We start from the raw sequence: 27,848 nt of genomic DNA, 5'->3' as shown, positions 1-27,848 counted from the left end.
GAGTCTTAACCACTAGACTGCCAGGAAAGTCCCGTGCATATACTGTTTGATTCAGTAATTCCTTAATGGAATTCTAAAGGCACACTTGCACATGTGCAAATATATTATGTAAATATGTGTGTACGTACATATAAATATATATAAATACATATAAAATGAAAGATATACACCAAAGATAATACACCTGTATATCCTCTAGGGATTAAAGAGGTAGGACTAAGAAAGATGAGTTTTCACATTCTGCACCCCGTATAAATTTTTTTTAATATTTTATTTATTTATTTATTTGTTTGTTTTTGGCTGTGTTGAGTCTTCGTTGCTGCGTGCGGGCTTTCTCTAGTTGCAGTGAGCAGGGGCTACTCTTCATTGTGGTGCGCAGGCTTCTCATTGCGGTGGCTTCTCTTGTTGCGGAGCATAGGCTCTAGGTGCGTGGACTGCAGTAGTTGTAGCACACAGGCTCACTAGTTGTGGCTCATGGGCTCTAGAGCGCAGCTTAGAAGTTGTGGCACACGGGCTTAGTTGCTCCGTGGCATGTGGGATCTTGCTGGACCAGGGCTTGAACCCGTGTCCCCTGCATTGGCAGGCGGATTCTTAACCACTGTGCCACCAGGGAAGTCCCCCGATTTTTAAAATGTACTTACTCACTTTTTGTATCACTAAGTCTTAAAAGGTTACTTTCTTTTTAGAGAAAGAATAATATAATAAACCTCCACGTAACCAACACCCAGCTTCTTCAGTTATCTACATTCAAAAGGTTCCTTCTCAAAAGTAGTACATCATGACGTTAAGAGCACAGGCTTTGCGGTTAGACAGAGCTAAGTTCCAGTCCTCACTCTGCCACCTACCAGCTGTGTGACTTTGGGCAGGTCATTTATGCCCTGTGAGCCTAAGTTTTCTTATTTATAAGTCAGGCTAGTCACTGGTCTTTCCTAGGGTTGTAAAGAGGAGATGAGGGCTTCCCTGGTGGCGAGTCCTGGTCCAGGAAGATCCCACATGCCGTGGAGCAACTAAGCCTGTACGCCACAACTACTGAGCCTGTGCTCTAGAGCCCACGAGCCACAACTACTGAGACCGCGTGTCACAACTACTGAAGCCCACGCAGCTAGAGCCCGTGCTCTGCAACAAGAGAAGCCAATGCAATGAGAAGCCCGCACACCGCAACGAAGAGTAGCCCCTGCTCGCCACAACTATGGAAAGCCTGTGCGCAGCAACGAAGACCCAACACAGCCAAAAATAAATAAATAAAATAAATTTTTAAAAAAGGAGATGAAAACAGCAACGAAAAGCACTCTGCTGGAGCCAGGGAGAGTGTTTCATGAATGGTCGCTATGACAATACATTTAAGTGGCCTCTTTCTCCAGGACCCCTCTGCTGAGGGCAGGCACCCTGGGCAGGGAGAAGCCATGGAGCTGGATTGAAAAGTGCGGTGACCAAAAAGAACAGTCAAGTCAGAGCAGAGAGGAAATGAGCTGGGGACCAAGGCTTGAGGAAGCAACAGACGGAGTCAAGTGGAAGCCGTAAGAAAACCCAGGAGAGGGAGTCTTAGGACAAGGCCCCAGCCAAAAAGTAAGTGGGGTTATTTTTCACTAATATAAGTGGTTAGCAACAAACAAAACTAAGACTCTTGGGCCAGAGTACCGCGGTGAGGTGCCTACCATCTCAGGTTGCTAGAGAGCAGAGGCCTGCCCACTCCACACCTCTGTGCTTCACCTCTGTTCTGCCTTGACCCCCTCACCATTGCTATGGCAAGAGGCTTTCCAGTAAATGTTGGAAAAACTCATCTCTCTTCCTCTATGGGGGGTGGAGGGGCATGGGGTACTAAGTATGGAGAAAGGTCCGACACACCGGCTCCAGCCAACCGGGAGCCTGATTTCCTTAGTGAGATTAAGATCTGGACCCAAAAAAAAAAAAAAAAAAGATCTGGACCCAAGAGTGGTTTAACCCAACCCCCCCCCACTTGGCCCAAGATCTTCTGTCAGACAATTTCCCTCCCTGTGAGTCCCTAGAGCAGGGCTTCTTCAGGTCTCTTCCCCATTTGGCAGCTCATGCGAAGCTACTTGAAATAGTAACAGCCAAGTCTAAATTAGTAAAGAACTCCAGTTATGGGTGGGTTCAAGCTAAGAATGAGGCTCTGTGGGCCTCCTGGCTTATTTGGGCCCTGAGAACAGACTCCATCCACACAGGCTTCATTCTTAGAGCTGAGCACTGAATTCTGCCCTTCAAGGGATAACTGAGGGAGGTAGGCCAAGCTCTCCCTCCCATTCCCCAAACCAGCAGCCTCCATTCCTGCTTGGAGAAACACAGCACATGGCATCAGGCGGGGAGTGGAAGGCTGGAGAGATAATGATTAAGAGCAAGAGTCCTGGTGTAAAACCTCAGTTCTGCCTTTTGCTGGCTGTGTGGTCTTCGGCAAGTCACCTCACCTCTTAAAAGTACCAGCTGGTTGGTTGAAGATTAAACAGAGATAACATCTGTAAAACTGCTTGGCCTTGTGCCTGGCCCATTTCAAAGGCTCAATAAAAGATATCTGTAATTATTATTCTTATAGCCTTAGAAAGATCATGGGCTTTGCAGACAAATAGACTGGGTTTGAATCCTGGCTTGATCATTTACTGACTAGCCTGGGGTAAATTACTAAAGTTTTTTGAGCTTCATGTTCCTCAGCTATAAAACATGATGGATAAATTATAGGAAAAAAAAAATCCTTCCTGCTCTTTCTGCCCCTTCCCTTGTCAACACTGACAACACATCAGAAAAGGAAAAAGCAGAGAAAACCATCCCATGGCTTAGTCTGTCCACAGGCTATCGTGGAAGCTGAGGGGAAAACAGGAGGGGAGGCAGCAGGCTCAGTGTGCCTTGGAAGTGAAAGTGTCATGGCCTGGTGTTCCAGTGAAAGTGGAAACATAACAACTGTTTATTTTTCCTTGAATGAGCTGCTGGTTGAAATGGCCAGGCAGCATTTAACAAAACTCCGTTCCCTTAACCAAACATCCTGGTGAAAAGAAAAGAAAGCTCCCAGACTCATCACGCAAGAACCCTTAGCAGCCAAGAGAACCCCTGGGTTTCCCTCTTCCCACCCCATCACGTCACTTCTTTGCAATCAAGTTCAAACTCAATCCCAACACAGAGTGTCACTGCAAATTGTTTATTAAAACACAAAGCAATGGACAGTGAAAAACATCCTGATTTTTTTACTTTTTGGTGGGAGTAGGGTGGGGCATGGAAGGGGTAGGGACAGATGGAGACAGCCGAGAAGGAAAGAGCTCTATCCACCCCTACAGCTTTCCCGGGCCAGCCAGGTTCAAAGCCCCTCAATCACATCTCACTGTGTCGCTGGAAAAGCGTGTTGTGGCTACAGACAGAGAGTAGGTTTGGCCTCTGCAGGAAGCGGATGGGAATCTAGGGTAGGAGCTACAGGGGCTACTAAGAACTTGACACTATCGTCCAGTACTTGGGTACAGAATAGAGCAGCCAGGCCCGATCTAGAGGGGTGGGGTTGGTTTCCTGACGAGCCAGGTTAGGCCAGTAGTGGTTGAAGAGGCTGCCCTGAGCTCTGAATGGGCAGCTGGTCCAAGCGTGGGAGAATTTGGTGGAAGGAAAATCCAAGGAAGGAACTAATCCAGGGTCAAATTTCTCTTCATTCCCTGGATCATGACACACCAGGGAAGACAGGAGTCAAGGATGTCTCATTCCTGGTTCTGCCATAATGCCTCTCCCTGCCAACTCTCCCCTCCCACCTGGCAACTCAGCCCTCCTTTCCCGACAGTTGTCCTTTGAAAGGACGGAAAGCGCACTTCAGATTGTTGTTGTTTTTCCTCGTACTGAAATAAAGCCCCGAAGCTCAGAATAGAGGTGAGAATGGAGTTCTGCTTTTCCTGGTGCTACGTGCTCCCCTCTCACAAGACTGCCTGGATGCGAGAGGTGCCAGGGCCCTCTGTGCCAACTCCAGCAGGCACTACTGTTTCCCAGGCTGCCAGCACAATCCTGGCTCCTTGTTTTTATACTCCTGGGGTGTGGGGAGGGGAGAACCCGTCCCAAGAGATCCATCCTGCTCTTTTCCTGCCAACCCAGCCAGGCCCCAAATCATCTGCCCTTATCCAAATGATTTGGCAGCCTACAGCCAGCTTGCCAAAGGCAGCTGGGCAAGGACAAGCCAGCGGCAGCAAGCCACCCATGTACAGGGAAGAAACCGCCCTCGCTGGGAAGCGGACCCACTGGTGCCAACCTAGTCTTGTAACAAAATGAGGAAATCTAGCCCTCTTGCCCCAGGAGAGGTATAAATACAGAAAGAGTCCTAGCTCAGACTGAAAGGGAAAAATTACTCTGATCTCTCCTAAGCTTGAACATGAAGGCTTCTTTGCAATTTTCTTAGAGCTCTTTGATCCCTAATTACATCTTCCCATAGAAGAAAAGCAGATTCCTTCTCTGGTTTCTGAACTGATCCTGGGTGTTTCTGGTTCTGCTTCTGCACCATCACTTAGCCTCGCCCCAGGCTCCTTCCCCAGGGGCCACAGTGGAAGGAGGTCCAAAGCTTACCCTCCCTCCCCAACTTGTCTTTTGAAAACAGGAGCATCTATTCGTCTCTCACTCTGGAAAGCTCACCTGCTCTTCTAGGTCCTTTTGGATAGGCATGGAGGACAGTATTAATGTTGCCACTTGATGCCATTAAGGCTCCTCGAGGCAAGAAGACACCTGAATTAGGTCAGAGCCAGACAGCAAAGGGGAGGGGGAGGAAGGGACTGTGAGACCCCCTGCCCAGACCTGAATCTAGAGGGAACGCCCACCCTGGCTCAGAGCAGGAGAGGACAAGGCACTGTGCTGACCGGGTGGGTCCTTCCCCAATCCCCAGGGAGGGTCAAGAACCTGCTGATTCTCCCCCTGTGCTTCCCAAGGTGAGCCAATTTCTAGGGAAAGGAATATAAGTGCTAGGAAAGGGAAAATACTGCTGCTGTTTTCTGAAGTTCAACTGAGATTCTAGAAGCCATGGCCAGGCCTTCCCAAGAGAGGGCAGAGGCAGGATATGGAGGAAGAGAAATTCCTTAAAACAGAAGCTTCTCCAAAAAGAAAAGAAGTCAAATCACAATTCTAAAACTGGATTAAACAGTTCCCAGGCAAAGAAAGGGGGCGGTAAACTTAACTCAAACTTCACCCCATCTCTTCCAAGCCTAAGTGACCTCTACTGTGATCCTCCAATTTCAGGCCAGTATCTCTTAGGCAAACAGTGGGAACAAGAAAACAAGATCACACTCTCAAACCAACAGGTGGGCCTGCAGGCCCTGTGGTCCTCCTGCAAGTCTGACACCACTGACACAAAGAGATCCACCTTTCAAGTCACCAGAATGCAAGGTAAACACTGAGCAGCTTCTCCTCAATAGTGGAGGCTTTTTTACAAAAACATATCTGGTTTAGGGGACATGGGTCCCAAAGATTGTTTCCTGGCATGATGTTCCCGTCAGCAATGAATGAAGCCCCCAAAAAGTCTGATTAGAGGCCAGTCGGTCCCTGACCCAAATCAGGGCTACACTGCAGACTCTCAGCCCACCTCCCTCAGACATCTTTGCCCAGTCCACCCGGAAACCAAACCCAAGCCACACTTCTGGCAACAAGAGTTTCACCTTGGCTATCTGCTCTTGGCTTTGGCCAGCTGGGCTCAGGAAGATCTAAAACCCTAGGACAAGCGTGGATCCAGTAGAAGAGCCCAGGCCTCTCCTTCCCCACGCCTAATGGGCGTGACTTCTCACCTCCCCAACCCCAGCCAGACTCCCCTACAGCACAGCCTCTCAGCCCCTAGCACCAGCTCAGGATACAGACGTGGGGACGAACAGTGCAAAAAGCAAAAGATGAACAACAGAGTGATTCTTGACATACACAATACAAAAATAAAAATAAAGAGTACCCCATCCCCACCCCTTTAACCCAAACTTCATGTACCTATATCATCTTGAAAGAGCCAAAAAAAAAAAAAAAAAACTTTCAAGTTCAGCATCACAAGCCAACCGTAACCAGCCCTGGGCAGCTCTGTGATCTGGGTGTGCTTGGCTCCAGGGGACTCTACCCCAGCGCCCCCCCCATACTTCTTCCTGTTTCCTCACTTCCCCTTTAGTTTCTGTGAGCCACAGAAAGATGTTCCTTCCTTTCAGACACAACCAAAGAGGAAAGTGCCCGTCCCTATCCCTGAGCTCAGGGGGAAAGGGTGGGCTTGGAAACAGAGGCAGAAGCAAAGCTGCTTGGCTTACAGTACCGTTAGGAAATGGCCCCAGGAACCAGGGTTTCCTTCTGAGACTCTGAGTCACCGAAGGGAAGGGTTGAGGTGAGGAGGCGGGGAGCCCTCCTTCCTCAGAGAGACCCAGGCAAACTAATGAACAAGGAAAAATGGAGGCAGCAAGTCCTCCCGCATCCTGTTTACTCTACTGGCAGTAGCCTACGGCTTTGGAGAGCTGTGACGGAATGGGACTTGAAGCCCCTGTCAGAAGCCCAATTAATAGTCAGGATGTCCACTGCCCCAGGCAGGTGGTCCCCAGGACCAAGGCTTCAGGACATCATCCTGTAACGCAGGAGCTTCATGAAGCACTCCAGAAGCGTTCCTCTGATTATAGCTTCAGGCCGCAGCTGTCCAGCTGCCTGACTCAGTACCCAAGTATCGAGGCCTAAGTCACAGCTGAAATAAAGGGCTATGACTCTCAAAGGACTAAATGCTGACTGGAGTAACTCATTAAGAACCAAAATCCAGAACATGAGCCCAAGGGCTACTTATTTGGTCACATAATGAGCAGTTCAAATATATGGAGCTCTTGGAAAACATATCCAAAGAGACAAACTCAAAATTAAACGCACTGTAAAAGGATGAGCCTGGCCTGAGATTCTATGCTGCTCCAGCCCAAGCATAAGCTAATCCTGTGGCTTTCCATCCACAAAATTCCTTGTAGCTTGGCTGGGTCCTCCCTCATTGCTCCCCTAACTGGGAAAAGGATGACAGGGACCAGAAAGGAGAGGAACAAGGAAGCCTCACTTCCTGCAGAAATTTTCCCGTGGAATTCAAGACAAACACTTAGAGGCTAAGGGTGGCTTCAGAGCTGCCAGGACTATGGCTGACTGGCAATCTTTCAGCCCCGTCACATCAAGAACCTGGCTGAGACTTGGACAAGGAAATGAAAGGACAAAAAGGGCACGCTATTAAGGTCAGTGAGAGGCGTCACTGGGCCAGATACAGACAATCAGTCTGGCTCCTTGGGGCAGCTCTAGGCTTAAACTAAAACTGGTTGAACTGTGACATGGAAGGATGTGGGAATAAATGAACGTCAGGTACTAGATACTCTCAACAGTGGTCAGTCACTTAGTAGGGCTCAAGTCTCCGAGGTTGCTCTTAAGTTACGCTAACATAAGCCTTTTCTGATCCAAAGACCAGAAGAGACTTTTAAGGTCAAGTGTTCTGTTGCTGCAGGCTGGAAAGCATCCCTGTCCCCTGGCAGCAAGACCCTACAAAGGGGCCAATAAAAGAACTGCTGGGTCAGGTCCTCCTGGCTGCTGGCTCAGAGATCCAGGGAGGGAGGTACCAGTAAGGTGAGGTGGTAGAGGATAAGACAGTCAAGCAGAGGGAACCCCAAATCCCTATGTCTCCTCCCCTTCTTGGCAATAACTTAGCAGGATGGTTGAGAGAGAGATTTCAAATGAGCCAGGTTCAGAAAAAAAGAGAGAGAGAGAGGAAATCAAGTCCCCAACAGGCACTGAAATCAAAATGATTTGTTTGTGGTAAGAAGTCAGAGGCAACTTGAGGACCTGATATAAACTAATCGTCTCGGATACCAGACAGTTCTCTAACTGGCACATGTCAGGGAGACAAGCAATGACAAAGCTCAAACACTTAAGGTGGAACCATCATTGGGCTAAAACCAGAAAGGCTTCCAAGTAAGGAAGTATCTACTTTTCTTTCTTCTTTTTAATCCCCCTTCCGTTTTCATCTTTATCATACAAATTGTACACCTTCACACACACACACACACACACACACACACACACACACACACACACTTTGAATCCCAGGACATCTGAAAACTTATCTGGACGTAACTTCAGAACATACCCAACTCCCAGCGCTAGTCTTCTCAGGTAAGAAGGTGACATTTCCCTGCTGTTAATTTCTAACCTAAAAAAAGGAACCGTGTCTGCTCTGAGTTCAGAGTCCTTTCCACTGTGTTTACGGACGAACACCCTGGACCAGGTAGGATCCAGTTTACCCTCTGTACCCTGGAGAGGAAAGAGACGGCTGGGGGCCACCACAAAGAGAGAACCAGGACTGGAGCAGGTCTAGGACCAGGTGGTGGATGAGGGCTGCTCTCTACTCACTCCGCCTCTTTTCATCTCCTTTAATTTTGTGTGTGTGTGTGTGTGTGTTTCATTTGTTTGTTTTTGTTAATCACTGTAAAAAATACAGAAACCCAAACCAACATGTTTGGTTTCTTTCCCACACCCCTCCACCTGTTCAGGATGGTGATTTGTTCTCACAATCGGCAGAGGCAGAAGAGGGTTGGAATGAAGACTCCGAAGGCCACCAGGATGGGAAACATGAGGCTGCTGTTGTCCGAGGCATAGGGGTTGGGCGTGCGGGGGCCCGACTGCACCCGGTTCTTATTGGTCTGTCTTTTGAGATTAGACCCTTCATCGTATTCTTCCTCCTCCTCCTCCTCTTCTTTCTTCTCCAGTCCTGGATGAGGCTGCAGCTTTGGTACATCTGACACAAGAAGAAGAACACTTTTTAAGTAGGACCCATGGCATTTAAGTGAGGCCCTTAAGGGCAGTAAATGAGTCACAGTAAAGAGACCCTGTGACCTAAGCAGGATCCACAGGAAGGAGCAGAAACAGTTCCCAGCCTAGAGAAGAGCAGATTGCTGCACAAACATTTGTCTTCTTTAGATTTAACTAAAACGTAGTAAAAGCCCTGAGCACAGAGAGGTTCACTATCTCCCCTTCCTGTCCTACTTCTTCAGAGCCCAGGAAGAACCAGACTGGACAAGGACAATGACCCGACACCCAAAGATTAACCTTTTCAGACCTCTCCTCCTCCCTCCTACAATCCCACATTCCCTTTTGATTCACACAGCAATCAAGGAAAAGCTGATCCACAGAGTTGTGGGTTCTCAGCACACACTACCCCTCTGTTCTCTGTCCCCTCCTGAGGGACTCTGGCTACAAATCAGTTTGGTGGCAAGACATCCTCTGGGATGTCAAAACAATAGGATGCGAAAAAAAAAAAAAAAAAAGGATGCGAGCCTCGGTGCATCCAGGATGAGGTGGGGAAAGGTACAGAGGTGGGATGGGGGAGAAAAGTCACTAAGACAGAAACTTTCTCTGCAAAAATCAGCCTGGGAAAGCTGGCAGCCAGGACCCTCAACCCTGAGAAAGAGATGTACTCTCAAGCTGGATCCCAAGGACAGGGAGACATTAATAGATGAAGTTTTGCTCAGTGCAGCCCAGCAATGCTGCACTCTCTTGGAGCACACCAAAACACTCAAGGACCCTTCCTTCTGCCTGTTTCTTCTTTCTGCCCCCAGGACACAGATGTCAAAGAAACAGAATAAGGATGAGTTTTAGGCAATTCCAAATGACTACAAGGCTCAGGGCACACCATGGGTAACATTATTAATCCCAATTTACAGTAGGGTTAAAGGATTTTGTCCAAAACCAATCCGCTGATTAATTGGCGGCAGCAAGATATGAACACAGATCTTACTCAGAAGCTTACAGCTAGCACCATGCTACACTTCACCCCCGGCCACCGGACTCTGGGTTCCCCACAATCTGGCTTTAAGTATTAGTGTTTTCAAAACAGCGATCAGCTAAACCATCCCCCCAAGGGCTTCCTCAATCATATCCTTCAGACCACATCAAAAAGCAGATCAGAAACACAACTTACCATCCACTGTCCCAGCCATGATGTAGAGTGCACAGACTTTGGGATTGTCATAGTATCCCTAGGAAATGGGAAACAGCGGTCAACCCCACACAGCAGCAAACATCCCCCCTGCACCCATTCTTTCGAGCTCGTCCTCAGCTGTGAGGGCAGAGTAGGAGCGTTACCTTGACAAACTCGATGTAGAGTTTCCCTGTGAAGGTGGACACCTCCCCCTGGACACTCAGCTTCCCCTTTCTGATGCTCATCGGGATGATTTCATCATGAGCTGTACTGTGTCCAACGCGATCAAAGATATCCAAGTCCTTCACCACAACATGGCCATTCAATCGCACATCAAATACCTGCCAAGATGAGAAAAGGAGACAATGTCAAAACCACCTGCTTCACACCCCTTCCCCAGTTGGACATCAGGTACCTGCCTGGGCTTCAAGTTCAAAAGTAATTCAAGGAATGACAGGACTGGATATACTCCAGGGTGGCTAGAGTCCTTTACCTGAGCTAAATCAAAGCCATGTTCCTTCACTGTCAAGGTCGCACACTGGCCGTAGGGAACAAAGAATACAAACAAAAAGCTCAACATGGAAAGAAGGAAATTCAGAGGGAGGGACAGGAAAAGAACAGGGCTAAAAACAAGAAGGTGCTGACAACCAAGAAGGGAAAGGCTATAACCAGGAGGGCCTTAAGAGGATTAGTGGCCAAGAACTAGGATTCTGGCGTAGCCTTCTGTCACCAATCCCAAGGCAAGTTCAGTCGTGTAGTAATGGGACACAGCTGGGCAAAAGGAATCCAGCTTTGGGAGTTCCCTGGCGGCCTAGTGGTTAGGATCTTGGGCTTTCACTGCCATGGCCCGGGTTTGATCCCTGGTCACAGAACTGAGACCCTGCAGGCCGCATGGTACAGCCTTTAAAAAAAAAAAAAAAAAAAATCCAGCTTTTCCTCAAAGCTCATCTGTTCCTCCCTTCTGGGAACGCGTCTCACACTCTCTGGCCCTTAGCAGAGGGCTATCCGAAAGTGGTAACATCCCACTGGTCAAGCAGGGGCCTGACCAGGCCTCACCTTCTGCTGAGACTGTGCAAAGTAGACCTCGGCAAATTTCAACACCAGTACATAGTCCCCCTCCTCCTTGATGGGCACTTCGTAGCCAAAGGTCTCCTCATTGTACCGCTCTGTTTGATACAGGATCTGGTCTTCGGGGTTGGAACGCAGAATTGGCAGTTTCATGCCATAGTCAGAGGCTGGGCACAAAAGACAAAGAGAAACCATGTCAGAGGCAGAACACAAAAGAAGAGTGGAGACCCCAGAACCACCAGAGGCATTTCCAGAGCAATGCTAATAACCCTCCCAGTGGAAGGGGCCACCCCCATTGCACCTGGCTCTCAAGAGACCAGCCACAAAGGCAAGAATCAGATAACCCGTTACCAAGGAAGAGTAAAATGAAAGAAACCAAGCACTAATCACCCCGAGAAGCTCCCATAACCCTCATAGCGGAACTTTTTGAAAGCATGTGAAAATGACTTTTCCCCAACTATATCCAGAGTGATGGGAAGGGAACAAGTCTAACTCATTACTAGAACAAAGCACTATGCTACAGCTGCTGGGCTCCCTGGTGAGGGAGAGCTTCAGTGAAACCTCATAAAACCAGGGGGATGGCCAGGAACACCGCAAGACAATTAAGTTCAAAGAATGTTGTTTTTTTCTCATTCAGAAAAGCTCAGTCTAAATAAAAAACAGGATATCTGTTAGGAAAGTCATTCTTCATTGTCTTTACTACAAATTAAGATACCAGCTCTGGCTGCTTTTTATAATTATTTCATTCAAAAAGTTGCAAGGCTGGTCAAAAGAAATATGTTCATTAAAAAAAGGATGTGATGGGCTTCCCTGGTGGCGCAGTGCTTGAGGGTCCGCCTGCCGATGCAGGGGACACGGGTTCGTGCCCTGGTCCGGGAAGATCCCACATGCCGCGGGGCAGCTGGGCCTGTGAACCATGGCCACTGAGCCTGCGCATCCGGAGCCTGTGCTCCGCAACAGGAGAGGCCACAACAGTGAGAGGCCCGCGTACTGGAGAAAAAAAAAAAAGGATGTGATGTTCTCTAATTTCCTTTGGGTCCAAACACCTTACTTCCCACAGACTCATAGAACTCAACCTCACGCAGGCTCTTGAACTTTTCCCCAGACAAACCGAAAGGAAAACAAGCTCCTACTATATCCCCAGCACCTGACACAGGCCCTGGCACATACGTAGGCACTCAATATGATTCGCTGAACGAACAAATGGTAACAAAGGAGGTGCCTGCAGAGCAGTCAAGCCATGCACTCCTCTCCACAGGGCCAGAGCCACCCTAGCAGGGAAAGAAAATGTGCCATGGTCCTATTGGCACCTCTGGCCTAAGATGCCCAGGTCCAGAGGGAGCCACCTGTCCCATTTCAGACAGACAAGGAATAAGGTGGAGTAATAGTAAAAAGTTCTTACTTGGGTGGGTATTAGAAGAGCCAAAAACCTCTGTTGCCCTCAGCCTGCCCCCAATCTTAGTAGGAGACGGGTCTGTACATGTTTTTCTTTCCCCCACGTTACAAACCATACCCAGGTCTTTCCTCAAATATAAGATTCCACACTCCGGCCCCAGAGATGACTAGCTATGCTTTCCAGGGCTCCATCAATCTATTGATACTTTCCAAACCACAGACTTAGCAGTGATTTCAGTACATGGGCCTAGTCTCTCCTCCTCCTTGGAGGAGAAGTCTTGGAATTAAGATTTTAAGACCATCTTCCAATCTCACATGGTGACTCTGAAGACATCTGGCACCTAGATCCTTTGGGTGACGTTTGAGAGCGGTCATCCCGGGAGCTTTATCTTCTGAAACTCCAAGGGAGAGGACCTTTTATCTCTAAGGGAGGTAAAAGAGTAACTAAAAGATCCAATGGCTAAGGTCAAGCCCTCGGAAAAATAAACAGAAGTGTTAACAGTTCCTGTAAGTGAATGGCAGCCAGGAGATCAGATGGACCGATGAGACAATGAACAGGAAACTCAATGCACTTTTGTCTCCAGACATTTTTTTCTTCCTATTTCTCCTCAAGAAATCAAGGAAGGTGGGGGCTGAGTAGCACTGCAAAGGATGTACTGCCAACTGCCCCAGCTCTGTCCCAGGCTCAGACCACAAACCTGTAAAGATTAAAAGATTGCCAGTCCTCTTCCAACTGAGTTCTAAGAATCTCCCTCTTCCTCAAAGACCGTGATCCTTACAAATTTGCAACAGTCACTAGATTTGCTTTTCAGAGACACAGAAAAGGTTGTGCATGTGTAGAGAATCATTTTCCCCCCCTTCCAGCATGGAAAAAGTGAGAAACTGACGGTAATGTAATCTGTGGCACTCTCAGTCCCACGGCTATGAAAACTCAGCCATGTGAGCAAAAAACTACTTAACAATCTTGGAATTACCTTTAAATATTTTCCCAAGTGGCTTTCCAACGAGATTTGCCACAGGCAAAGTTTTGCCCAAGTCCCAAAAGAGACAATAGGAAGAAGGACTTTTTCTCCGCCCCCACCCCAGCCTTTATGCATTCACAGCTAAGTTTCTCTGAAATACAGTGTACACATGCAGCACACCACTGCAGCTGGTACGACATGGTTCAGATAGTTAACCAAAGGAGGGGGACCAAAGGGCCCACACTATGTCCGCAGCTTTTTAGCTCTAGACAATGGAGTCAGCAGGCCACTTGAAAAATTCAGCCCAGGTTTGAAGGTAAGAGGGGCCTGGATTTGAATCCTGGCTCTGCCACCTACTATGTGATGTGGAACAAGTTGTCTTCTCTAGGTGTTTTCTCACCTGGAAAATGGGGTATCACCTACCTAAATTCTCTACCAGTGAACTGCTTCTAGGAGGGCCTGCAAACAAAGTCTGCCCGTTATGTGGCAGTATAGGAAGAGAATTCTAAGCAAATCCCTTGGTCTTAAGCAAATCAGAGGTAGCAGTGTCTCTCTCACACTATCTTTTCAAGCTCTTATCTCTCCAAAGCCAAATCCTTCCCCAGCCAAAAGGAAAGGGTCTTCGTTAGGTCTACAGAATTAGTCATCCGATGGGCTCAGGCCCCTGGCCAGCTTTTTTCCCCTCCAGAGCCACATTCTGCTCCACTTTTAATTCCATGTAAAAGGTCATTGAGCAAAGAAAAAGATAGAGACACTTTAACCTACTCTGGACAGGAGAACTTTCAGACTCGTGTCACTGATTTCAAAAGCATGACAAGTTTTATGAAGGAAAACCGAAGGCTCAAGAGAGGGAAAGCGAATACTTCAAGGTCATACAGATGACTAGCGGGCATCCTTCTATGAAGAGGAAATATCTCCTAAAACCAAGCCAAGTTCAATGCCCTCAAGCCAAATAACCAGGTCTTTTCCACCATAGAGTCAAGAGGAACCCAGAAAGAGCAAGTTAAAAAGAACCTGGAATGCAGAGCATGCCAAAATCCCACACGGAGCGCTTCTGAATCACTCTCGGTAGTGGTACCTCCATCTGCTGAAGCACACAGGTTGAAAAAAGCCTTTCCCAGGCTGTCAGCATCTTCTATGAGCACTAGCTATCCTCAAGGCAGAAATGAAATTCAATAAACATTATGAAGTGCCTTTGAAAGCAAAAGCCACTGGGTGCCCTAGCCCACTCACGGTTACGAGAATGCTGAACTACAAAGATGCTATAGAGAAACAGCAAGTTCAAAAGCAGGCCAAACTCTTATCTGGATTAACTTGGCAACAAATACCTGAATTCATTCAACATAAAAACGGACTTTCCTCGCGTGCTGGAAACAGTATCACAGGCATGTGGGAAAGAAAGACATACAGCTCCTACCGCAATTAGTATAAGTAGCTGCAGGAGGCAAGGGTCTCCAAATACCTGGCAACCCTTACCCAAACAGTGCCAGAGAAGGGCAGGCAGAGGGGACCGCTGCACCACCCTTGGTGGTGCTGACTCCTTCGCACAGAAAGAAACTAGAGCGCTGCCTTCTGAAAGAGGAAGATAAATCACTTCTCAGCCCCAGGCCTAAAGCCAACAAAATGCTACTCTCAGGAGCCCTCTAAGTGCAATGTTGCAACTGGCTGGTCCAAGCTACAACAGCCTACAAGCCGACAACCGCCCTCTATTCTCCATCCACGCCTTAATACTGCTACAATTCATACCCAAATGGACCGCCAGAGTGGAGCAGGGAACCTCTTTATGGAGTGGCAGGGTCTGTCTGAGACAGGACTCCAGTACACATGAGCTTTGGTAATTTGGTAAGTCGCATACTTTTACCTGCTACAATAAACTCTTCCAAAGGAACTGCGACCATGAGCCAATAACCCAAGGACAGAGAGCCTGGCTGAGTGCTGACCAGACCAAAAAGAAAAAAACCAAACCCACTGGCACCAGCAAATTAAAACAAGGATTTCTGAATAAGGGGAGTAGCTGGGGACTAAACCTGTGTGGTCTTAGCTCCCTCCTCTGCACAACGGACCAAAGAGGATAATGTAACCTATGTAAAGCCTGGTATCTGTTAAGTGAAAGGAACCATCTGCACACTGTCTCACCATGGCTATCTCTAGAGGCAAAGTCCATAAACGGTCTCCTTCCTCCCTGCCCACACCCATGAAGAAAGAGGAAGGGTCCAGGATGGAGATAGCAATGACCTCCTGCTATTAAGTCTGGCTTTGGCTGCTGTTACAGCTGCTAGAGACCAGGGCCCTGACTCAGCTGAACTCACCAGGCTACTGAGACCTACATGCCAGGGCTAAATAAATTCCAGAGCTAAACTGAAGACAAACATAGTGCTTCAGAAAACAGCTCTGTGTCCCAACACCCTGACATGTATGGAAGCAATAAACTCCCCAATATAACAAACTCCAGGACACTGCAATTAACTTGGTTGGAAGAACTAAGTTAAACCCTTTAGGAAAGGCAAGAGCCAAATCTGGCACTGTGGAAAAAAGAGTGAGAAAGTCTGTCTCCTACTTTTCTGAAGATGGCATATTGCCAATCTGGCAGCCTCTGAACCCAGCATACGGCATAAATCTCCTTCCAACACATGAAGCGACGAACTTCCTTCTTAATCCTGTTTTCCAATCCTACTAACAGAAGAAACAGAGTCTAGAGCAGATTTTCCCAAAGAGTGGTCTGCAGATGTCCTACATCAGAAGCCCTGGGTGCAGAAACCTGGGTTTAATCTACAGGTCTGGAATTTGTATTTTTAACCAGCTCCCATGGCAGTTCTTACACTAACTTTGAGAGTTGTGCAGCTCTGTCAAAACTACTGTTGCTCAATCAATTAAGTCAAAATCATTTTTCCCATAAGCTGGAATCACACCTCTCAGGACCACTTAGGGTAGGTTCTCCGCACTCGCAGACGGAATATTCAGACCTTACGCTGGCTGACCCAGCTGACACACCACCAGCCCCCTGTGCAGTATGGTTTCGACATAACCGCCCTCTGGAAAGGGCCTGCAGCTTCTACTTTTATGCACACACATGCCCCGCTCCAAAGGGGGTTGGGGGAGGAGGCTACAATCAAACTTTCCTGGCCCATCCTCTTCGAAGACTCCTTTCCATTCTGGCTAAGAATCAAGCCCCGCTCCTGCAGAGAGGGTAAAGAAAGCGGCCCATTTCTGGGTCGGCAGGAATATACCAGAAACTGACTTGAAAGGCGAGCAGAACCTCCGGGTCAGGGACAGCGATAACCGAAAAACCCGTGAGGCCTCAAGGTGGCAATAGGCCGCCCTCGTCTTTACTTTCCTAGCTTGGGTGGAGGTGAGGGGTTAAGAAAATGCAGGATGCGAGGTCCAAATATCACTTCTCGGCAACTCTCTGCCTCGACGGCTCTAGGTAGCTTCGAGCCAGTGCCAGGCTCTGGGCTCTGATCGGGTTCCCGAGGAAACCGTAGAGAGAAACTTCGCTCCAGAGACGTGGCCCCAGGGTTGAGGAAGGGGCTCGGGGCCCGCAGCCCTCGGCGCGCTGCGCCGGGCACGGCAGGCCCGGGATCCGGCGGCTCAGCCGAGGGGCTCTCACCTCGGCCCACCCGGCCTTCCAGAGGGTCCTTGCGAAAGTGGATGCCGTGCACGTCCACATGCGCGTCTCCGCCGGCGTTGACGGCCCAAATCACGCTCTCGGGCAGCCCGGCCCCAGCCGAGCCCACCACGCCGAGCCCCGGTCCCCGGAGCGCCGGCAGCAGCAGCAGCAGCAGCAGCAGCAGTCGCAGGAGCGCCACGGCGGCTCCCTCAACCGCCCGGGCCCCCAGCATGGCGGCCTCCACAGCGGGGGGCAGCCTCCGCCGAGCCTTGTCCTCAGCCCCGCCAGGCCGCCCCGGACTCAGAAAAACAGCGCTACGGGCCGCTGTGCCTCAGCCGCCGGAGACATGTCGCTCTCAGGCCTACTTCTCAGCCACGGGTGCCACCTCCCACCTCAGGAACAACCTACCCCACCTCCCAGCCCCGGCCACGACCCTGCAGCCAATCAGCACCCGGCCCTCATTAACTACCCACCACCCCGCCGGGAGGCGCCCGCCCATTGCCTGCCAGGCGCGGGAAAAGGCGTGGCTACTCCCAGGAGCTGGCCCAACCATCAAGACACGAGAGGGAGCGCGCGCAGAGTTGGGTTGAAGCGGCGGTTCAATGCGGAAGTGGCGGGGTGGAAGCGCCCAGGCGGCCCCGGAATCCCACAGCTTAATAGGAAAGGGGGCCTAGCGGGGAAGGTTTAGAATAGGGCGCACTGACACGTCGCCAGCACTTCCGGTGTTCCAGGTTTTGGGGACCGAATAGGCTCCCGAGGGGGCGCTGCCGACTTTCCCGCCCCCTTTCTTTCTCAGGGAGAAGCATGAGCATACGCTCTAGTAGGAGAAGCAATGATCACTCTTCCGACCTGAGACTCGGCCTTTCTCCCCGCGTGAGAAGAGAACCCATCCTCCTCTAGAAAGGCCACAGGCACAGGTTTTCAGGGCAAGGTTCTCACGAAGACAAGATCCCGCCCCCACCCCTTAGCGGGCTCGGGGCTGGTGGTAGCGTCCAGACGGCCGCCCAATCAGAAGGCTCCAACGCAGCGGAAACGCGTGGCTTGGGGGGAGGGGCTCCAGGCTACCCGTATCTCCATGGCGACAGCCTCGGGCAGGCCCCAGCTTTGGAGGGGAGGGGCTGGGGCTTCGCCGGCTCCGGCAAGGACTTGGAGGTACCCAGTATGGAGGTCCAGGCTGTCCGGTACAGGCATGACCCTAGCTTCCTCCCTGCTCTTTGGCAGTTCACCCAGCGCTCTCCTGCCTTGGCGATCCCTGCGCTGTGGTCGCTGCCCGAACTCCCACTTCTCAGAGAAACTGAGGCCGCAAGTTTAGGGCGGAGCCAAGGCAAAACTCCATTTATCCATTTGTTCCACATTATTTATCAAGACCCTACTACTAGGGTTGTCAGATTTAGCAGATAAAATACAGGAAGCCCAGTTAAATTTGAATTTCAAATAAGTGGGACATATACTAAAAATAATTTATTGCTTGTCTAAAATTCAAATTTAACTGGGCTTTTTTGCATTTTATCTGACAACCCTGCCTACTACCTGGCAGGCAATTAGTTTTGGGCAGCAATGAACAAAACTACACCCAGGATCTCGCATGAGAATCACAGTCCTGACTCAATTATTTAGTTAGAACAGTGAGGAATGCTATAAAGGAACAAAGTGAGGTACGGAAAAGGAGTATAGGTGGAGAATTTAAATGCACCTGAATTCCTTCCCCAGACCCCAAGAGCAGATTCCCACAGAGACAATTTTTGTAGTATCCTCTACTGGTTCCACTTTTTTCCCCGTTTTGCAAGAATCTGGACTTGCTTCCTCCCACAGACTTGTTTCCCCTCCCAAGGCCTCTTTGGGGCCCTGCCCTAGAGTGTCGAATCCTACTTTCCTCTGAAACCTGTCATCTTTGGAGGAACCTGACAAGTCAGAGCTTGAAGAGCCCTCAGTGCAGGGGCGTGGTGCAAATGGGGGAACACAGGCACAAAGAGGTGATGGAGACTTCCTCCCTCCTGTAAAGCCTATGTTCTGGCCATTTACTACACTGCTTCCAGGAGCTCATGTTTATCCTCAAGGCAGTCTAGTCTAGGAGAAACTATCACAGAAACGATTAAACTTTTGAAAAGGACCCAGAAACCCTAACCTTAAGCCTTCTCCCAGTCTCCTAGATCCTTGGTCACCCCAGGAGGTAAACAAGATAACTGGCTAGCCCCCCTCCCCCAAACTAGGCCCTTCAGAGTCCATGCCTTGCTGGGCTATCCTGGTACCGAGGGGCCTGGCCCCACTTTTGAGGTTCAGATGCTTGTCGATTAGGCTACCTCTTAGGTAAAACAAAAGTTCTGATACCCTGGAGGCGGGATGAGCATGGGATCTGAGTTAGACTTCCTGGGTTCCAAACCCTGCTTCACCATTCGCTCACCATGTGGTCTTGGGCAACCTCTCTGAGTTTCAAGTTTCCTCAACTGTGACATAATAATAGTTTCTACTTCAAAGGGTAGATGTGAGAATTAGAGAAGGTAATGCAACCATTTGACTCAGCAATTTCACTCCATTTCACCCAAGAGAAATGAAAACATATGTTCACACAGACACTTGTACATGAATGTTCATAGCAGCATTATTCATAATGGCCAAAAAGTAGAAGTAACCCAGATGCCCATCAACTAATGAATGGGTTTTTAAAATGTGGTATATCTATACAATAGACTATTCAGCCAGAAAAAGTAACAAAGTACTGCTACAGACTACAACATGGATGAACCTTGAAAACATTGTACTGAGTGAAAGAAGCCAGAAAAAAAAAAGGCCACAAAGTCTATTATTGCATTTATATAAAATGTCCAGAATAGGCAAATCTATAGAGACAGAAAGTAGCTTAGGGTTTGTCTGGGGCTGGGGAAGCAGGGAGATTGGGGCGTGATAACTAAAGGGTATAGGGTGTCCTTTTGGGGTAATGAAAATATCTAAAATCAATTATGGTATGATTGCACAATTCTGTGAATATACTAAAAACCACTGATTTGTACATGTTAAATGGATGAATTGCATGGTATGTGAATTATATCTAAATAAAACTGTTACCAAAAAGAAGAGGGAAGAAGAGGAAGAGAAGGGGGTGGGTGGAGGAGGGAGGGGAGAAGGCGATGTACATTAGAATAGAATAGACATTAGAATAGTGGCTGGCACAAGCCAAGCACTCAACCAATCGTTATCCTGGAATGAAAGGGTCCCTGAGTTTTTGCTTTCTGCAATGTAACCCCACCTGCACTGTGACAGACTGCCAGAGTTAGGCTTTTTTAGGAATGCCCAGAGCTCATGATAAGTATAATCACTGAGGTTGCAGCCTCCTCAAACTCCTTTCTGCTGAAAGACTCTGTGCCCCTTGAGGGTGACAATGTTTTCTGTAGGCAGCACCCCCTCACCCTGGGGCAGGTGAAATTGGTGGTACCATTTAACAGGGTATTTCCTAATAGAAGAATTGGGCCCTTCAATTCAAGCTCTTTCTCTTATCTCATGAGATTCTTACAGTGTTTGAAAGCCCCATAGCCTACTAACCCCATGTATATAACAGAGGAAACAAGCCCACAGGGATAGGGGCCAGCAGTTTTCAAATGATGGGCGTTGCTCCTGCAAGCAGAAGTTGGTTGCTACAGAATGAGGTCTCATCTGAGAGATTCTGGCTCAGGGGCAGTCTCCTGGGGGCAAGGCGACTTGACTGGGGCGGAGGGAGTCAAGTTTCTAGCAGCTGAAGGGTTATCAGGAGTGGGACTCAGGGCTGGGATGGCAGTGGGGGCAGGAGACAAAAGGATTAGGGTTGCAGCTGCCAAGCCAGACTGGAGGTCCTGACCCCAAGGCAGGATTACATCCAAAGTCCCTGACCTAGGGAATTCCCTGGCAGTCCAGTGGTTAGGACTCCGTGCTTCCACTGCAAGGGGCATGGGTTTGATCTCTGGTCAGGGAACTAAGATCACGTGGTGTGGCCAAAAAAAACAAAGTCACTGACCTAGAGGAGTCCCCAAATAGCCCCAGGCCTGCTCTCAAGGCTGGCTGTCCACACAGCAGGGAGTGTGAGCTCTAGGAAAGCAAGGGTGTCAGTTCCCTGGTGGTACTGGGCCCAGGCCATTTCTCTCCAGCCTCCAGTGTCTCCTGCCTGCTGTGGAAGGTCAGCCCCATTTGAGAGCCCAAGGACCGTCAGAGTGGCTGCATCCCCACCTCCTTCAGCTGGGGCTGGTTTTCTCCAAAAATTACTTCAGGTCTTCAGAGGAGCAGAAACTCTCATTCATTGCTGGTGGGAATGGTCAGCCACTTTGGAAAACAGTCTGGCAGCTTCTTACTAAGCTCAACATACTCTTACCATGAGATCCAGCAATCAAACTCCTGTGTATTTATCCAAAGGAAGTGAATACCCACGTCCACACAAAAACCTGCACACGGATGTTGACAGCAGCTTTGTTCATAACTGCCAAAACTAGGAGGCAACCAAGATGCGCTTCAGTAGGTGAATGGATAAATACACGATGGTACATCCAGACAATGGGATAGTCTAATATTATTCAGTGCTAAAAAAGAAATAAGCTATCAAACCATGAAAAGACAAGGAAGAATCTTAAAAGCATAATACTAAGTGAAAGAAGCCCATCTGAAAAGGCTACATACTGTATGACGCCAACTATATGCAGCAAAACTATGGAGACACTAAGATCAGCGGTTGCCAGGGGTCATTTCAGGGGGTGAGGGGATGAATAGGTAGAGCACAGAGAATTTCTAGGGCAGCGAAACTACTCTGTGTGATATTATAATGGTGGATACATGTCATTATACTTTTGTCCAAAGCCGTAGAATGTACAACACTAAGAGTGAACCTTAGTATAAACTGGACTTTGGGTGATAATGGCATGTCAATGTAGGTTCATCAATTGTAGCAAATGTACCACTCTGGCGGGGATGTTGATGGCGGGACAGTGGTGTATGGGTCGGGGGAGTGGGGACGTGGTAATATGGGAACTCTATGTATTCATGCTTTCTACTCAGCTTTGCTGTGAACCTAAAACTGCTCTAAAATATAAAGTCCATCTAAAAAAACTCTACTTCAAACCCTCCAGAACCTTCTCAGGGTGGAGGATCTGCCTCCATGGAGTGACAGGAATGGAGATTTGAGGGTCAGACAGAACTGGGTTCAGGTTCTTTCTTAGTGGCTCCCCAGCTCTGTCACTCCTTTTCTCTCTAATCACTTCTCTCCTAAAGTGCAAATAAGATCATCCATCTCATAGTTGTTGCAAGGATTAAATGAGATGGTTTAAAAATGTACCTAAATTATTTTTCTCTGTTTGTGGAAGAAAGATAAATGTTTTGTGGAAAACTCAGAAGAGAATTTTACAAAGATAAAATTCACCATAATTCCATCCAAAACTGGCATAAGGCATAAACTCAGGCCCTGAGAGAGCAGGTTCTCAAGAACCATTGTTTCCCAGCCATTTGATTCTCACCTCAAGAAGCTGGGAAAATAGAATGTCCCCATTTTGCAGATAAGAAAACGAAGTTCAGAAGGGTTAGGTGAATTGCCCACACAATGAAGAGGCAAAAGCTGTGGCTTTTTTGGCTTCTAATCTACTCCTTTTCCTCTGAGCCAGGCTACCTATCAGACACAGATTGGTGCAAATCACAGCTCCACCATTAATTGCTGTGTGACTTTGGGTAAATGAATTCACCTCTCTGAGCCTCAGTTTCCTCATCTGTGGAATGGAGAGAATAATTATACATGCCACGTAGGACTGTAAGAAGTAAAAGGACATGTTTTAAACAAGGAAAATAAGGACATGTTTTAGAAGCTAGCATCATGGGACCCTTGAGCCCAGAGCTAAGTACTCAATAAATATTAGTCATGGGTGTATGGAGGCATGGACCCCTTGATTCAAAGCCTAGCTCAACTTCTTAGAGCTATGCAGCCTTGGGAAAGTCATTTCTCCTCTTTGGGCCTGTTTCCTCATCTGTAAAATGGAAATAAGATCCACCATGTAAGGGTGTTAGGAGCCCTTAATGGAGTAGGTCTTCAATGCATAGTAGCTGTGAATCATTTAAGAAGAAATAATTATAACATGTGACACTGGTAGTTTGGTAAATAGAAAAGGCCTTGGTGAAATCCTCAGGCTAAGGAGTTGGGAAAAACCTTTCCACACCAGGGAGGGAAAAGCCAAAGGGTCCCACAGTTCAAAAGTAGAAAATGGAGGAGCTGTTTGGAAGCCCCCAGGGGCAATTTCACCTTGACCCACAAAACTGAAAAGGGGTGTTTCTTCCTATATAGATAAGGATCAGAAGAACAAATCATGCTATTAATTAAGTCTTGCCTATTTTAAGTTTATGGAATATTTTTCCCCTTTAAAGATAAGCTCACTATAAAAGTTCAAAAGGTAAACACAGAGAAGGGGTGGGGGCCAGCCCTGCCTTCTGCTCAGCTCGCCCTGCCAGCCCTTGGTCTTGGAGGTGGGTGGGTCTGGTCCCAAAGCCAAGTTTCCATGCCTAGGGCCTCTAGTAGTTAGATAGCAGGGGGACCAGAACCACCCAAAGAGTCAGGGAACCAGCCCACGGTGTCTCCTGGTCCTGCCCCAAGTAGGCAACTTGAACCAAGAGAAACCTGGCTGGGTCTCCAATGTCATGGGAGGGAGAATGGACTTGGCTATTCTTCGCTTCCCCCAGGAGGATATGAGTCACAGGAAAGTTGCCTGGGACAAGGACAGAAAAAAAACAAATGCCTTCCCATCTGGGTGGCCTTGGGCAAGTCACTTCCTTTCTGCATTTCGGTTTCCTCACCTGTAAATGAGGTGGTGAGAACCCTCAGCTGCCCAGGGTTGGGATGAGGATTATATAAAAGCAAATTTCCAAGAGTAACTTACACAGCCATCGTCAGCACTCCCTATATATTAGCTGTTCTTATTATCTCCCAGACTCTTACGATAAGGACACAATTTTTTGGAGTCAGGAACACCAGGGACGGTCTTGGCAAGTCACAACCCCTCTCTGAACCCCAGTTTCCTCATCTGTAAAATAGGGTGGTTGTATAGATGGAGTGAGATGATAAATGAAAGGGACTTAACACATACCCAACAACACCACATAAATAAATAAAGCAGCTGCTGTATCCTTTCCATTCTCTCCCCTTGACCTGGGCAAATTAGGGAAGCAAGAAGAAATACAATAGCCAGTGCTTGCACGCCAGGTTACTTGTCAGCTGTCCCTTTAGACTTGAACTTTCCACCATGATGGAAATGTGCCATATCTGCACATCTAGTACAGCAGCCACCTGCCACACGTGGCTATTGAACTTGTGAGATGTGGCTGGTACGACCAGGGAACTAAATTTTTACTGAATTTGAATTCACTTAAATTTAAATAGCCACATGTGGTGAGTGGCTACCATACTGGATGGTATTACAGTTGAGAAAACTAAAGCTTCAGCAACTGACTTAAGGTCCCAGAGATTGTTAATGATTGATCATCAAAGCCTAGCATCTAGGTCTGCCCAACTCCCAATCCTTTGTCTGTTTTCTGGTTCCATGGCACTGCCTGTGACTTTGAGACCCCTGTAACACAAAGACATGGTCCCCAAAGATCCAACATTGGAACAGAGTGAGACCTGAGGTCAGGAAGCCACCAGGAATGGGGCCTGGAGCCCTTCCTGCACCCGACGGCAGTGGTCACAGATGGCTGCCACCCTCTGCACCCCCAGGCTTTTTGTGGATTTTGTTCATTTGTTCAGTAAATAATTGCTGAGTACCTACTAGACACTGGAGATACTGCAGTGAACAAGGTAGATGTGGTCTCTGCCAACATGGAACTTACATTCCAGTGAAGGGCAGGGGGCATCAAACGATTAAAAAAAAGTAATATAATAAATGTATTAGGCCAGAAATTACATATATGCTCTAAAGAATATAAATGAGATGTGGCAGTGGCTTCCTTCCTTCCTTCAATAGGGAAGCCAAGGAAACATTCAAGCCCAGCCCCAAGAAATGAGAAAGATCCAACAGCTACTCAATGAATGCAGGGAAAAGCATTCCAGGCAGAGGGAACAGCATGTGTGAAGGCCCTGAGCCAGGCCTTCTATTAAGCATTATGCATGGATTATTTCTCCACAGCCCCCCAGGTATGTGCAATTATTATCATTAATAATGGATAACCAGGCTCAAAGAAGAAGAGGGACTCCCTTAATACCTATATCCCTTAACTTCTCTAAGTGGCAGAGATGGGTTAGAAATCAAGTTCATGTTACCACCAAAGCCCATCCCTTGATCATGAAACTCAGCCCCTTTGTCCTCTTTCGAGGAAAGACAGACATCAGTAAGATCATTGGAGCAGGTGGCAGGCACCTCCAGAGGGGTGAAGGGACATTCTGGCCCTGCAGCCTAAGCCACAGGCACAGCCAACAGCATCAGGGCCTCTTTGCAGGACCATACTGTGCAGATCGTCACTCCCTGGTCATAGAGCCAGGTCCCAGACTTAAGCTGTGATTATCTTGTCACTGTCAATGAGAGGTTCAGCCACAGTTATTAAAGAATGCCAAGGCTGGCTCTCCCTTCCCCTTTCCTTGAGAGGGGATCACGGAGGCATGAAGACACATGGGAGAAGGGATAGGGAAATAGGGAATAACAATGCAATAATCATAAAAATAGCAAAAACCTGTATCAGGATTACTACGTGCCAGGCACCATTCCAAGGGCTTCAAGTATACTAGCTTGTTTCGTTTTCAAAAGAACCCTGTAACCTCATCCCCATTTTGCAGATGAGGAAACTGAGGCCCAGAGGGTCTTATAACTCACCCAAGACGACATAGCTTATAAGTGGCAGAGCTGAGATTTGAAACCAGGTGGCTGACTCCTGAGTTCACACTTTAAAAAAAAAAAAATAAAAAAACCCTTTTTATTGCAAAATAAGACAAACAGAAAAACATACAGAATAAATGTACAACTTAGCGAGAGGCAAACACCCTTGTAACTACCACATGGATCAATAAATAGAACTTTGGGAGTTCCCTGGCAGTCCAGTGGTTAGGACTCGGTGTTTTCATTGCCATGGCCCTCGGTGCAATCCCTAGTTGGGGAACTAAGATCCCACAAGCCTTCCACAAGCCGCATGGTGTGGCCAAAAAAAAAATAGAACTTTGCCAGACTCCCCAGAAACTCCCCTCTCTGTGCCCCATCCCAATCCCAGCCCTCTCCCTCTCTCTCCCTAAAAGGAACCACTGTTCAGACTTTTTGTTTTTTGTTTTTTTTTTGGCTGCACAGGCATGTGGGACCTTAGTTCCCTGACCAGGGGATCGAACCCACGCCCCTGCTATTGGAAGCTCAGAGACTTAACCACTGAGCTGCCAGGGAGGTCCCTATTCAGATTTTTATAGGAATAATTCCCTTGTGTTTCTTTATGTTTTTTTGTTCCACTGGAGTGCACATCTCTAGACACTGTCATTTATTCAGACCCATTTTTGTTTGTTTGTGGCCATGCCACGTGGCATGTGGGATCCAGGATCTTAGTTCCCCAACCAGGGATCAAACCCATGCCCCCTGCAGTGGAAGCATGGAGTCCTAACCACTGAACTGCCAGGGAAGTCCCTATTCAGGCCCGTTTTTTAAAAAACCTTGATACCTGGGACTTCCCTGTTGGCGCAGTGGTTAAGAATCTGCCTGCCAATGCAGGGGACACGGATTCGAGCCCTGGTCTGGGAAGATCCCACATGCTGCGGAGCAACTAAGCCCGTGCGTCAACACTGCTGAGCCTGAGCTCTGGAGCCCGCAAGCCACAACTACTGAGTCTGCGTGCCACAACTACTGAAGCCTGCACGCCTAGAGCCCGTGCTCCGCAACAGGAAAAGCCACCGCAATGAGAAGCCCGCGCACTGCAACGGAGAGTAGTCCCCGCTCGCCGCAACTAGAGAAAGCCCGTGTGCAGCAACAAAGACCCAATGCAGCCACAAATAAATAAATAAAGGTTAAAAAAAAAAAAAAACCTGCTGTATAAAAAATAAATAAAATAAAATACACGGCTTCCCTGGTGGTGCAGTGGTTGAGAGTCCACCTGCCGATGCAGGGGACATGGGTTCGTACCCCAGTCCAGGAAGATCCCACATGCCGCGGAGCAGCTGGGCCCGTGAGCCATGGCCGCTGGGCCTGCATGTCCGGAGCCTGTGCCCCGCAACGGGAGAGGCCACAACAGTGAGAGGCCCGCATACCACAAAAAAAAATAATAATAATAAAATAAAACACACACACAAAAAAGAAGTCCCACCTGAGCCGCTCTACCCTCCAAGGTCTGCGGTGGGGTCAGGCCTTGCCTCTCTGACCAGCCTCATCTCTGCTCCTCCCTCCAGCCCAGTACACCAGACAAGTGGAATTCTGCTTCGTTTCCCAAAGGAGCCACACTCTCCCTTACCTCCAGGTCTTTGCTTCTGCTGTTCCTTCAACCGGAAACACTCTTCCCCTCACTTCCTCTGACTGAGCACGGCTGAGCCTTCAGGTCCTAGCAAACCTGTCCCTTCCACCCCACTAGATTGGGTGGGTATGTTTTAGTACCCTCACTTCTCCTAGGCTAACCTCATAAGTAACCTAGTAACTATAGCACTTATACCACTACATTAGCCTTGTCTATTTTCTTATCCATTTCCCCTTCCAGTCTGAGCTCCTAGAAGACAGGGGCCCTGGCACAGGACCTGGCACATAGTAGGTGCTCAATAAACAGTGGTTGAATGCATGAATGAATGAGTGAATGAGTTGCACTTTACAAGTCACAAGGAGGCAAATCCAGGCCCAGTTTAAGACCTTACAGACAAGGAGAACTCTTCTAAGATGACACCCACCCACCCAGGGGTGAAGATGCAGAAAGAATTCCTACCTGGGATAGGGTCCATCTCGGAAAATGGGTCTCAGTTCTTGGAAAG

General features: G+C 48.3%; 1 protein-coding gene across 2 annotated transcripts; it reads right to left on the bottom strand.

The window, feature by feature from the left end:
* Positions 1–3,129: 3,129 nt before the first annotated feature.
* On the bottom strand, positions 3,130–17,871 carry MLEC (malectin). 2 transcript variants are annotated; one of them, XM_089894578.1, is made up of 5 exons: positions 17,792–17,871; positions 10,967–11,145; positions 10,075–10,251; positions 9,911–9,968; positions 3,130–8,728 (listed from the first exon to the last, which is right to left on the bottom strand). In XM_089894578.1, exons 2-5 carry the CDS (start codon positions 11,129–11,131, stop codon positions 8,499–8,501), a joined length of 630 nt encoding a protein of 209 aa, XP_089750704.1. In that variant the 5' UTR covers positions 11,132–11,145; positions 17,792–17,871; the 3' UTR covers positions 3,130–8,498. The 2 variants fall into 2 exon arrangements, with proteins under 2 accessions (XP_089750704.1, XP_022406513.3); XM_022550805.3 differs by lacking the exon at positions 17,792–17,871 and adding an exon at positions 16,943–17,714.
* Positions 17,872–27,848: the final 9,977 nt, after the last annotated feature.

The sequence above is a fragment of the Delphinapterus leucas genome, chromosome 14 (genome assembly GCF_059928025.1).
Source record: "Delphinapterus leucas isolate spDelLeu-1000000601 "Yukka" chromosome 14, BTC_Dleu_Yukka2, whole genome shotgun sequence".
Lineage (NCBI taxonomy): Eukaryota > Metazoa > Chordata > Mammalia > Artiodactyla > Monodontidae > Delphinapterus > Delphinapterus leucas.
The sequence above is the reverse complement of the archived record's forward strand: the minus strand, read 5'-3'. Positions and strand labels throughout refer to the sequence as shown.

Bases quoted from the DNA above. Each gene is read 5' to 3' on its own strand.
- MLEC (XM_022550805.3), bottom strand. From the start codon at position 17,174: ATGCTGGGGGCCCGGGCGGTTGAGGGAGCCGCCGTGGCGCTCCTGCGA. The intron at 9,969-10,074 runs GTAACGCTCCTA...CCCATTTCCTAG, and splicing joins TCTACATCGAGTTTGTCAAG to GGATACTATGACAATCCCAA. The intron at 8,729-9,910 runs GTAAGTTGTGTT...TTCTTGTGTCAG, and splicing joins CATGGCTGGGACAGTGGATG to ATGTACCAAAGCTGCAGCCT.